The sequence below is a fragment of the Corticium candelabrum genome, chromosome 3, assembly GCF_963422355.1.
Source record: "Corticium candelabrum chromosome 3, ooCorCand1.1, whole genome shotgun sequence".
Classification (NCBI taxonomy): Eukaryota; Metazoa; Porifera; class Homoscleromorpha; order Homosclerophorida; family Plakinidae; genus Corticium; species Corticium candelabrum.
The window spans coordinates 7799057-7810999 of NC_085087.1; the positions used below are offsets into that span (position 1 = coordinate 7799057).

Here is an 11943-nt window from a genome sequence, read left to right on the forward strand (position 1 = left end):
CTTCTTGAAATAAATTACTGACTAATTCTATATTTGCAATAGTTGTAAAAATAACTTTTACTGATTGAAAGTTTTTTATTTAATTGGCCACACTTTGTAGTTTACATTATAGAATTACCTTGCTGTGTTGTGGCTCTTTGCATGATTACAACTAAGAAAAAATCTAGAAACATTGCTCTCTACGTATTTGTAAGTATCTAATTTTTTACATATTGTTTTTAGTGCACTGCATTCAATGTCTCTCATTTAGCCTTTAGCAACACAATAGACTGATTCACTATTCTCTAGACTCTAGTATGCATGCATCTACTAAAAATATCTTTGTTGCTACATGCCTAAAGCATCTAAAATATATTTAATATTTTTGTTGCCGAGCGTAGTTAATATAATAAAATCAATAAACTAATTATTAAATATTATATAATTTTATATAGGTGCAAGTGTAAATATTACTAGTAATTGAAGCTGTGTTTACATCGTCGCTTCCACATAGTCTCGCGTAGCCAGACCCCTTTCCACCGCGTCCTCCCCAGCAAAATGGGCGAGACTAGCTTCTACAGCTATGAGGCTTCAAAGTCCTGAACACCATGTACGCTAGGAGGAGTAATTGTCGCGAAGAATTATGAATATACACGCTATTTTCTTTCTAGACGTGCTACCTTTAAATTGTATCTAAACTCCTACATAGCGACTGTCGTTTCGCGTGCCGCAAAGTCCGTAGTCGTAAAATAGTTATCGTATACGGGACATAAAATCTCTACTGGTTACGTAATGTTAGATTCCCGTATAATTATCGTAAAACCAAGAAAGCGATCGATTTCGGGTCAGTAATTGTAGACAGGTGAGTTCTGTTGTTTATTTCCGACAAGTCCTAACAATCGCAAACATGAATTACACTGTTCTGGTAATAAAACTCTCAAGAAGTTTCGCGCCTAGGATTGGCTGTTCGTCCATTGTCTTTGGTTGCCACAAACGACATAAAGGAATTAATGTTTCGTGATTGAAGAAAACTGGAGACTCGCATCTGAGCGAAGAACTGAAAGAAATGGTCACAAACTCAATTAGCTTACATCTATCTAATGTGTGACCCAGCAGATTCTGTATCACGCCCAAGCTTCCGAACAGCGCATGGTGACTCTCCACGGTGAGTGATTCACCACGTTCACGCTATCCAAATCTCAAGACGACTTCAGCATGTGGAAAGGTGAGTGTATTCCTAGATAAGTTATTGTCCTACTCGCGTAGACTGGCGAGCCTGCCAAGTCTAGTTACAGCGATCCGGACAGCGCGTGTAATTCACTCGTTGTTTCGTCGCACATCCGCTATCTGCACGGCCCTTGCTAGTGCACAGACTCTAATGGCCAGTAGGGCGCGCAATGGCAACAAGAGACACATTGACGTGGAATTGCAGTCCGCTCTCCGTGTTTTCAATTATGATGACTTTCGGGAGAGTAAACTGGAAGTCTCCAGGGCCATTCTAGGGGGAAAAGACATCTTTGTCCGCACAAACAACGAGTGAACTACACGTGGAGTCCGGATCGCTGTAACTAGACTTGGCAGGTTCGCCAGTCTACGCGAGTAGGACAATAACTTAGCTAGGAATACACTCACCTTTCACATGCTGAAGCCGTCTTGAGATTTGGATAGCGTGAACGTGGTGAATCACTCACCGTGGAGAGTCACCATGCGCTGTTCGGAAGCTTGGGCGTGATACAGAATCTGCTGGGTCACACATTAGATAGTAGTCTCGCGTAGCCAGACCCCTTTCCGCCGCGGCCTCCCCGGGCGAATTTTTTTGGGGACACCCTTTCGACTTAGCCGCTGGAGCGAACAGTGCGCTGGTAGTACGAGGCTAGCGGCGCGGCCTTTGATTCTTGGTAGTCAATGGACATGTTACAACCGTGATTTCGACATAAACGAAGTGCTGCGTTTTTGCGCATCTCTCGAACAGTAACCTGCACCGTTTATTCAAAGGGAGCCCCAGTTTTGAACATCGTCTGCTGAACGTTGTTTTCTCTGTGCAAATCGACTTCAAATAGATTGGACGGCAGGTAAAGTGATTTCTAAATTACTATGAATTGCGATTAAACATTTTTTATTATTTCTAAAGTCTTTTTTGGGTGCATATAGCTATGCACGTTGCCTCGATTGAATTGTACGGCAATATTTACGCTGTTACATACACTGCATACATCAAATTGTGTACTATTTATTGCAAATCTATTTTCTGTGTGCAATCATATAATATGCAATTAATAATACAATTATATAATACAAACTACTACTACCACAAATTTACTAACACATAAACATTATCTAGTTGAAATGACAGCATTGATATATTTTAAGCATTACTTAGTTGGCATAAACACGTACGTAAAATAATGTATAGACGTTTCAATAATCATGACAAATCAGATGTTGGATATATATGCCTTTTACAAACTGACATTATATTTGAAATACATATCATGCCATTGGTTGTTATATAATTGGTGACATGAATGACAGTTGTATATGTAATTAGCTGTGTGTGTGTGTGTGTGTGTGTGTGTGTGTGTGTGTGTGTGTGTGTGTGTGTGTGTGTGTGTGTGTTAATTGTGTGTGTTAATTGTGTGTGCATACTTTACCTACTTGAAGTACGAGCAACATAACTAGAACATAATCAATATTTGGTAAAGATCAAATGGTTGAAATGAAGACGAAGATCAATACTTAGTTTATGCAGCAAATGTTAGGCAAACTCAACTTTGACATACTAGAATTATTAGTTTGTAGATGGTAATATTTTATTATATGATCTACACAGCTGATCAACTGAAACTCTTTTTTAGTTAATCTAGATTATTTAGTTATGTGGTGTTTATTGTTGCTGTCGACGATGTGACAGTGGAAATAATTTAATTGGAAAATTATTGCTGCGGCTAGTCTTTTACAAACATTGATTTATTAAGTGCCTATCTGTTTTGTATATCAATATGCATGCAAGTGTTTTGACTTTATGTGTTGACTTATTTTTGCAGTGACACTATTAGTTAATTTTCGTTATCATGCAACAACAGTTTGTAGATGTTATAGATACTAAGAAATAAGTTGAACAATTAATTGAACAGAGTTGTTTGATTATCTGTTTTTGTTTTTGTTTGTCTGATCATCTATTTATATCTGTTTGTTTGTCTGTTTATCTATTTGTTATTACATATGTTCTTATTGATTGGTTCTATAGTTTATATGTATAGGCTAAATAATATGATCTAAACTAATTAGTTAGCTTTATAAATTATTGTATCTTGGGGCAATTCCTTGGTAGTTCTGTAGGTTTGTTCTTTTTTGGATCAAGGACGTACCTTGGGGTATTTTGCTGCAGCAATGGATTTCAGTATACTTTGACACATAATTTATGTCATCAAGACTCATGTCACAAACAATTGGTTATTCATAATACATAGTAACAAGAGGTGTGATCAACTATGCAGTTTACATTGTGCAAGTTAGTGGTCCAAGTAAGTACTGAATATTTCTTTTGCATGTCTTCATAACTGTGCTTAATTAATTAAGATAATATTATACTGGCAGGTTGAGAGAGTAGTGAACAGTCTACCATCTTCCTGCATTTTGTTGACCTTTGGAGATACTGTCTTTCAAAGAGTGAGGTCTTTTAATTGAGTTGTTTTTTAGTTGAACTGGTATAAAATACCTGTCATCTTTTTCAGTCTCTTTTTGATTTTTAGTGACAGCTGCAGGGGCTCGTCCAGGAGCTGCTGCTGCTTTCCCTCTGTGTATTGATTTTCTTCTTCCAGCTGATTTGGCTTGAATAGGGATCCTCCTACCTCGCCGCAAAACTCCGTAATTCTTTCGGGTGACACTGCCCCCAAAGCACCAACCGAATTTATGGAAAGCTGTAATCAGATGAGAATTTGTGGATTTGGTGGATAGTTTATTGTATGTTGTAGTAAACTTTTCTATGCTTTGCTGGAACATAACATCAGCCCTCAGTTGCTTTTTAATATCTTCGGATATTAAGTCAACTACCTGACAGAGTTGGTCTTGTTGCTGTGTTTCTTGTTTTAGAGAGACAGTGGTATCAGAATCATGCTCTTTGTTGCACTGCTTTGTGTCATCATCTACACACCATTGTGGCTGTAGATATTCTGATTGTGCATACCAGCCAGTTGAAATGTAGTGCTGCTGCTGCTTCTCCTGCTGCTGTGTTGGTGATGGTGGTGGCTCGCATGATTTCTTTGTTGTGTCAACTGGCTTACTGATTAGCGTATAGAAGGACAAATCTTGTACACATTCCTTGCCATATGCAATGTATGCCAACTTCCATTTGTCTTCAGGGTTGAGAGCAGGAATGCAGTTTACTGTTGTGCACCCAAAGTGCAACACAACTGCTGCTTGGTGACTACACGGTGATCCATCTTGACCTCTTGGGCACATGCAAACTCCTATTTTCATGTCAGTGTAATAAGCAACTCCTCTTTCAGTCTTGCTTGGCACCAAAAAGCTTTCTTTTGCGATCTGCTTTATGGTTACTTTAGCATATGCTTTAGCATTTACGCCTTGATACCGAAGTGAAATATAGCGGTCAACTCGACTGTGGGCTACACTGAGCAGTTTACTCTGGTAATACCGTTCCATTATTTCAGTTATGAAATAGAATATCTGTACCAAGTTGTATGCTTTCACTCGACTGAAAATGAGCTCTTTCAGGATCCTCATTCCAGCTTCTGCATAGTTGTTAGTATGATTTCCTCTAATAAGAATCGTTCTACGATAGCAGTGCGCCCATTCTCTTCGTCTAGCCCTCAGTGACTGCATGTGACTATAAAACTTAGGATATTTCTTTACTTCAGGGCTTTGAAGGAAACTGTTGTAGTGTTTCTGTAGCTCAGTTTCTGTATTAGTGTAAACTAATTTCTTGACTTTTTCAATAAGGATGGTACGATCATTTTTAAAAATTTGGTTTTTACTATCATATAGCCAGGTCCACCTGCGTTGAAGAAAATGAAATGTGCATAGAAGGAGATTTGCTGTTGGCCAGAAATTGTGAAGAGCTTCTCGCTCTGTATGGCTGTCATCGGTCATAACAATAGTGGGACCATGTTTCACTCCTTTGCCATTGAATGCCTCCTCAGGCAAAACTTCTCCTAACAACTCCAGTCCACGATGTATGGTTGTCGCCTGCTCATCTGAAGTGACAATCACACCTAGAGGGATACCAGAAGTAGGTGTGCTAGTTGACATAATGAATACAGATGAATTATAGCGATCTAGTGAGGAAGTTGCATCAATAAACACCATTTCTCTGGCTTGTTTGATGTTGTTGTGGGCTCTGGACATAAGTGGTGTACAGATTGCTAGAACCATTGGCTGATGTTTCTGCTTTCTTTTACACAACTTGACTTTTTTTCTTGGTGGTGGTGAGATGTCGTCATCACTGTTAGAAGATGTGCCACTTTTTGCTTTGTTCAAGCATGGATTTTCATAGACCTGAAGTTTGGCTGTTCCACCTTGTTGTTGGTTGTTTTCATTGTAGATATCAATTTCAGTTTGAAGCTGAAAAAACATGTCTGGCCCATTCTCTTCACCCATTTCCTTCTTTCTCCATTGCTCATGCAATCTGCTGTAGTCCTGTACTGATGGATTTATGGCCCTGTCTGCTAGTACACGTTGAACATCTTGCTCGTTTTCAGCACAGGAAATCATCAGGTTGGTTTCATGAGCGTGCCGAGCTGATGCTGCACTATGCCCCTTAGAGAAAAGAGTAAAAATTTCCTGCTTTGTGGCATCATCTACAGATCGAAAACTCAACGCATGCGCTGAGTGTATAGGATGGTTGTGAATAAAATTCAACTTCAAGATTGTCATGTGTGACAGGACATTTTTATCTGCTGTACAAACTTGCTTCTTGGTAGGTTTCATGATGGTTAAAGTCAACTTTGAAGGACATTCTGTTTTTTTGCTTCTCATTCCTGCAATGAGAGATCTTCTCTGTCCTTTTCTCTCAACTCGAAGATGTGCCTGTTTTTGCTTGTGACTTAATGATTTTCTGTGATGCTGACAATGCATGTGGAATTTTGCCACAAGGCGTTTGAAAGCAATTTTCTTTGTTCTTGTTGTTCTGTATGTGCACTTGCTGTGACACATGAATTGTTTTAGCCATTGCTCTGCATCGGCTTTAGTTGCTAAATTAATTCGTAGAGTGGCAGAAAACTGGGGACTATCAAGACAGTGTTGCTCAGATACTTTGAATTCATCTATCACATATGTGTATTTATTGGATTGTGGTACAACAGCTCTCAATTGTTCTGGGCAATCATTTCTGTTTAGGACAGAATAGCAATTTCTATTGCCGGAGGAGACTCTTTCCACAGTGTTGTTTTCAAAATCCGAATCTGAATCTGTGCTTAGATTTGACTGGCAGGTTGGAATGAGCGATTGTTTGATTGTGGGTTGACATTCATTGTTTTTGGACTCAGTTATGGGTGCCAAGTCAGTGCTGTTGGTTATTTCTACATGTGTTGATATGGATTCATTGGAGTCAGCTGCTGTCTTTGACTTGCACACGTCTGTTAGTTCTGACTGAATCCGACAACGAATCTGGGGAATGTCAGCCTGTAGTAACAAAGCCAATAAAGTACGAGTACTTACTAACTGTACAAACTGTTCTAGATATATCATTCAGGTTTTCTAAGTGGTTCTATAAATAGAATGTTTGAGTTTCTTAGTATCAGTAGTAAGCTGTTGAATGTTAATTAATTAATGGATATATAAATTAACAATCATGTACCTGACTGAAGTCCATGTCTCTTCTGTGAACCACGCAATAGGCATACTGAATAGATAAAATTAAATTGTGACTAGTTTAGAACAAGTCAGACCAAGTAGCTTGTAATACCTGGAGAAGAAACACCCCACAGTCATTACCGTTCTGCTGTTGAGGTATTTCCTGTATTAGCATAAGTCATAAGAAAGTATGAATAACAGAATAATGTCTTTGTGTATATTGCATTTATTTATAGATTACAATGGTAATCATGCTACATAACAACACTAACTAATGTCAGTTGTTTGCACACCGTGGTCTTTGAACTGTTTATTGGATTTAATGATGAACACACACATATGCGCGCGCACACACACACACACACACACACACACACACACACACACACACACACACACACACACACACACACACACACACACACACACACAAATTCACAATACACTAACTGCATTCACGACATTGCATCTCAAAGGAGGACTCTTTGTTGGCCAGAACTTGTCTAACAGTTTCAAGGCCACTATTAAGTTAAAAGTTGACCTGTTATATACAATGCATACCTATATTTGCAGCTAGTAAGAGCCAATGATAGTGGGCAGATATTATCTGTGTTGAGATTGAGTAACTGTAAGAGGTTTTTCATTACGATTTGATTAGAATTGAGCATTAATTAGCTGAGGGTAATAAGTCATTAATTGTCTTATATGGCTAGCTGCATGTGACCTATTCGAACATGCACTCTTTAAATGTTCAGGTTTATATAGTAGTGAATATAATAGATCTTACACTGGTATTGATAGTCTTCCACTCTGTCCAGTCAATCTGTATTGTACGTCTCAACATACTTTGTCGTGACAAATACTGCCTGCAATTGTTCAAAATTAAGATAACAATTATGATCTAACAGTTAGTGATTATGTTGTGAATGTGTTTACTTACTTCATCTGACTGAAACTGTCTGTAGCATCATACAATCCTCTAATTGAATCATAATAAGTCATAGTCTTTTCTCTATTATTTACTACCTGTATACAAAAGTTGATTTAGGGTATAAATAATGGTTTAAGCGGGTGAGTGGGCCACACCAGAAGTGTCCAGTGGATGTTGCCTTCATTGATAGGTACTATTAGCAACTCGACATCAAAAATATCTGCCTACATTTTGAAGATTTGCAGGTAAAAATGCATTCATGTATTTCAATTGCAGCTTTCTTCACCTTTTTGTACCAGCTGTCAACAGACTTGATGCCTTTATTTCTAATTGTGGTAAAGAAGTGAGTGCTCAAGACCTCGAAGTTCTTCAGATTTCGATTCTGCACCAGGCAAACGATCCAGCACATGTCAGAAATAGAAAAATCTAGATAAAGCTAAACTACTTTTTGTAAATCTTTTCCAGAGTGGCTCTTCAAGAAACACAGATAAGCTTCAATGACCTACACCATTTCAATTTTAGTATTTTTGTACATTTGAGAATTTGTACACATTGGCGTCAGACTTACACTATCATTTAGCCAATTATCGTCATTCAACAGCTGGAGATCTCGGCTATTTAAGGTACCGTGGTGTTCCATGTTACACGGAGACAAGCAGGTTGTTTTGACACCTCCACGGAAGCCCGCCAAAATGCTTATGCCACGCCCTCATGCCTCGTGATTTTGCACTACGCCGCAAGCGCACACTGCTAGATTTCAAATTCTGACGCAAAAAGAAACCGCAAGTGCACACTCTAGTTACAAAGATAGAGACTTAAGTAAATTAGAGATCTACAAAAATTAGCTGAATACACACTAGTCAATAAACACTACAATAAACTCAGCCAGTCAACCTCCGTATTTATTGACATTCTATTAGAACATACATTAACATGTGCTATCCATTGTCCTCAAACAACTATAGCTGAATTTATCTCCACCCATGTAAACAGTATGGGTGAAAATTCTTGTTGCTATTCCTGAGCTGCAAAATTAAAGGCCTCCTGCAGAATCAACATATAAGATCAAGCCATCTGCACCATTCTGTCAACAAACAATTACAGTAAAAGTCAAAATAAATTGCGTATGGTTATATTATATAACGTGCAAACTATAACAGTTTACAAAATTTAATTTGATCAGCAGTATATATTGATATACAAAACAGATACACATTCCTTAAATTTGTTTCCATGTATGTAGATATTAAGAACTCCACCCCAATACTCACTGTCTCACAACAAACACCATAAACTCACAATAAACACCACATAACTAATAATCTAGATTAACTAAAAAAGATTTTTCAGTTGATCAGCTGTGTAGATCATATAATAAAATATTACCATCTACAAACTAATAATTCTAGTATGTCAAAGTTGAGTTTGCCTAACATTTGCTGCATAAACTAAGTATTGATCTTCGTCTTCATTTCAACCATTTGATCTTTACCAAATATTGATTATGTTCTAGTTATGTTGCTCGTACTTCAAGTAGGTAAAGTATGCACACACAATTAACACACACAATTAACACACACACACACACACACACACACACACACACACACACACACACACACACACACACACACACACACACACACACACACACACACACACACACACACACACAGCTAATTACATATACAACTGTCATTCATGTCACCAATTATATAACAACCAATGGCATGATATGTATTTCAAATATAATGTCAGTTTGTAAAAGGCATATATATCCAACATCTGATTTGTCATGATTATTGAAACGTCTATACATTATTTTACGTACGTGTTTATGCCAACTAAGTAATGCTTAAAATATATCAATGCTGTCATTTCAACTAGATAATGTTTATGTGTTAGTAAATTTGTGGTAGTAGTAGTTTGTATTATATAATTGTATTATTAATTGCATATTATATGATTGCACACAGAAAATAGATTTGCAATAAATAGTACACAATTTGATGTATGCAGTGTATGTAACAGCGTAAATATTGCCGTACAATTCAATCGAGGCAACGTGCATAGCTATATGCACCCAAAAAAGACTTTAGAAATAATAAAAAATGTTTAATCGCAATTCATAGTAATTTAGAAATCACTTTACCTGCCGTCCAATCTATTTGAAGTCGATTTGCACAGAGAAAACAACGTTCAGCAGACGATGTTCAAAACTGGGGCTCCCTTTGAATAAACGGTGCAGGTTACTGTTCGAGAGATGCGCAAAAACGCAGCACTTCGTTTATGTCGAAATCACGGTTGTAACATGTCCATTGACTACCAAGAATCAAAGGCCGCGCCGCTAGCCTCGTACTACCAGCGCACTGTTCGCTCCAGCGGCTAAGTCGAAAGGGTGTCCCAAAAAAAATTCGCCCTCCCCGGCGAAAAGGCCGCGGCGGAAAGAGGTCTGGCTACGCGAGACTAATTAGATAGATGTAAGCTAATTGAGTTTGTGACGTAAGTTGGCTCCTTGTGCCATTAATTAATTAGCAAAAACTATGCTGTCTGATTGTGTGTCCATTCTCTTACAGCTGTGTACTTCTGGATATTTTCCAAATTCTGAACAAGATCTTTGCATTAAATGTCCAGCAGGTCATGAGTGCATTGACCCAGCTATCGATCCTCAACCGTGTCCGAGTGGATTCTACAGCCTCGATGCTGTATCGTCCTGTTTTCCGTGTCCAGCTGGTTACTCCTGTTTCAACACTTCCAGCCTTCCTGTTTTATGCAAACAAGGCAGTTATTCATACAATGCCAGTGTTGAGTGCATCGAATGTCATCTCGGCACTTACTGTCCATCGAATGCGTTAACATCTCCATTGTCGTGTCCTAACGGCACACTCAAACATGACAGGTGCCTCTTCGTGTGTGGATTGCCCTCCAGGTCATAGATGTGAAGATCCGACTTCTCGTCCGATCAAATGTGATGCCGGATATTTCAGCCCACAAAACAGTGTGAGCTGTTTTCCATGTGCTTACGGTCAATACACAACGAACGACACAAGTGAAGTGTGCATAGAGTGTCCATCAGGCCATGCGTGTTTGTCACCAGCTGAAACCCCTAAACCATGTGCAGTTGACTATTATAGTACGAGTGGCACGCCAGAGTGCAGAGAGTGTCCACGTGGATTTTATAGTGACAAAACGGGATCATCCGACTGCCGTCCATGTGAGACGAATCATTATTGTCCATATGGCAATGCATCATTGCCTTGTCCAAGTGGCTTGTTTAGTGCAAACGAGTCGATTACATGCTATACGTGTCCGGCTGGATTCGAATGCAAAGACGGAGAGCAGAAAACATGTGCAGCTGGGCAGTATTCACCTGAAAGGGATGACGAATGTCATGATTGTCCTTCTGGCTCTTATTGTCCTTATGACACATTAGCAAGCCCAATAAGCTGCCCTTTTGGCTACTATAACAACGTCACAGGAGCTGTGAACTGCACTGTGTGTCCAGCAGGATATGAGTGTCCTCTTGTAAACGAACTTCCAGTTCCCTGCATGGCAGGAAGCTTTAGTCTGAGTGGATGGACTTCGTGTTCGACATGTTCCGATGGGTATTATCAATCGTCTACACATCAACAGAGCTGTGAAGTCTGCCCGGATGGGTCAGAATGTCCTGATCCTTCAAGCAACCCGAGATTGGGTCAACCAGGAACGTATAGTAACATCCCGGCTCAGTCTTGCATTGCATGTCCAATCGGATATTATCAAGATGAAGCTAATGCAACAAGCTGCATTATCTGCCCAGGTGGCTACAAATGTCCTAATGCCAGCTCATCACCAGAGGTATGTTTACCGGGCACGTACAGTCACGTAGGTTCCACATCATGCACACCATGTGCACCAGGCTACTACGCTGACCAACACAATCAAACAAACTGTACGGCTTGTCCAGTTGGATCAAAATGCCCCGACTCGTCTCATCGTCCGGTCAACTGTACAGCTGGATACTTCAGCGACGACGTTGCATCTCGAAATTGCACAAGATGTAGCTCAGGGTTCTACCAGAATGTGAGCAAATCTGATCACTGTAATGAGTGTCACATAGACACACACACACACACACACACACACACACACACACACACACACACACACACACACACACACACACACACACACACACACACACACACACACACACAACCAGACAAAATAAACAAAACAGGCAA

The 11943-nt window shown here is 39.3% G+C and overlaps 1 protein-coding gene and 1 long non-coding RNA gene across 2 annotated transcripts; both read left to right on the top strand.

Annotated features, from left to right (window-relative positions):
- The first annotated feature begins 1810 nt into the window (after nt 1-1810).
- LOC134177194 (uncharacterized) lies at nt 1811-4135 on the top strand. The gene is made up of 4 exons (XR_009969450.1): nt 1811-2051; nt 3341-3503; nt 3577-3648; nt 3732-4135. It is a non-coding gene; the product is annotated as an uncharacterized LOC134177194 (long non-coding RNA).
- A 5456-nt stretch (nt 4136-9591) lies between these two features.
- LOC134177758 (major surface-labeled trophozoite antigen 417-like) lies at nt 9592-11674 on the top strand (the record flags this gene model as incomplete). Its single annotated transcript, XM_062644534.1, is given in 2 exon segments — nt 9592-10601; nt 10603-11674. Coding segments are annotated over 2 exon segments (1410 nt in total), but the record flags the coding sequence as incomplete, so codon positions are not given.
- Between the last annotated feature and the right edge of the window lie 269 nt (nt 11675-11943).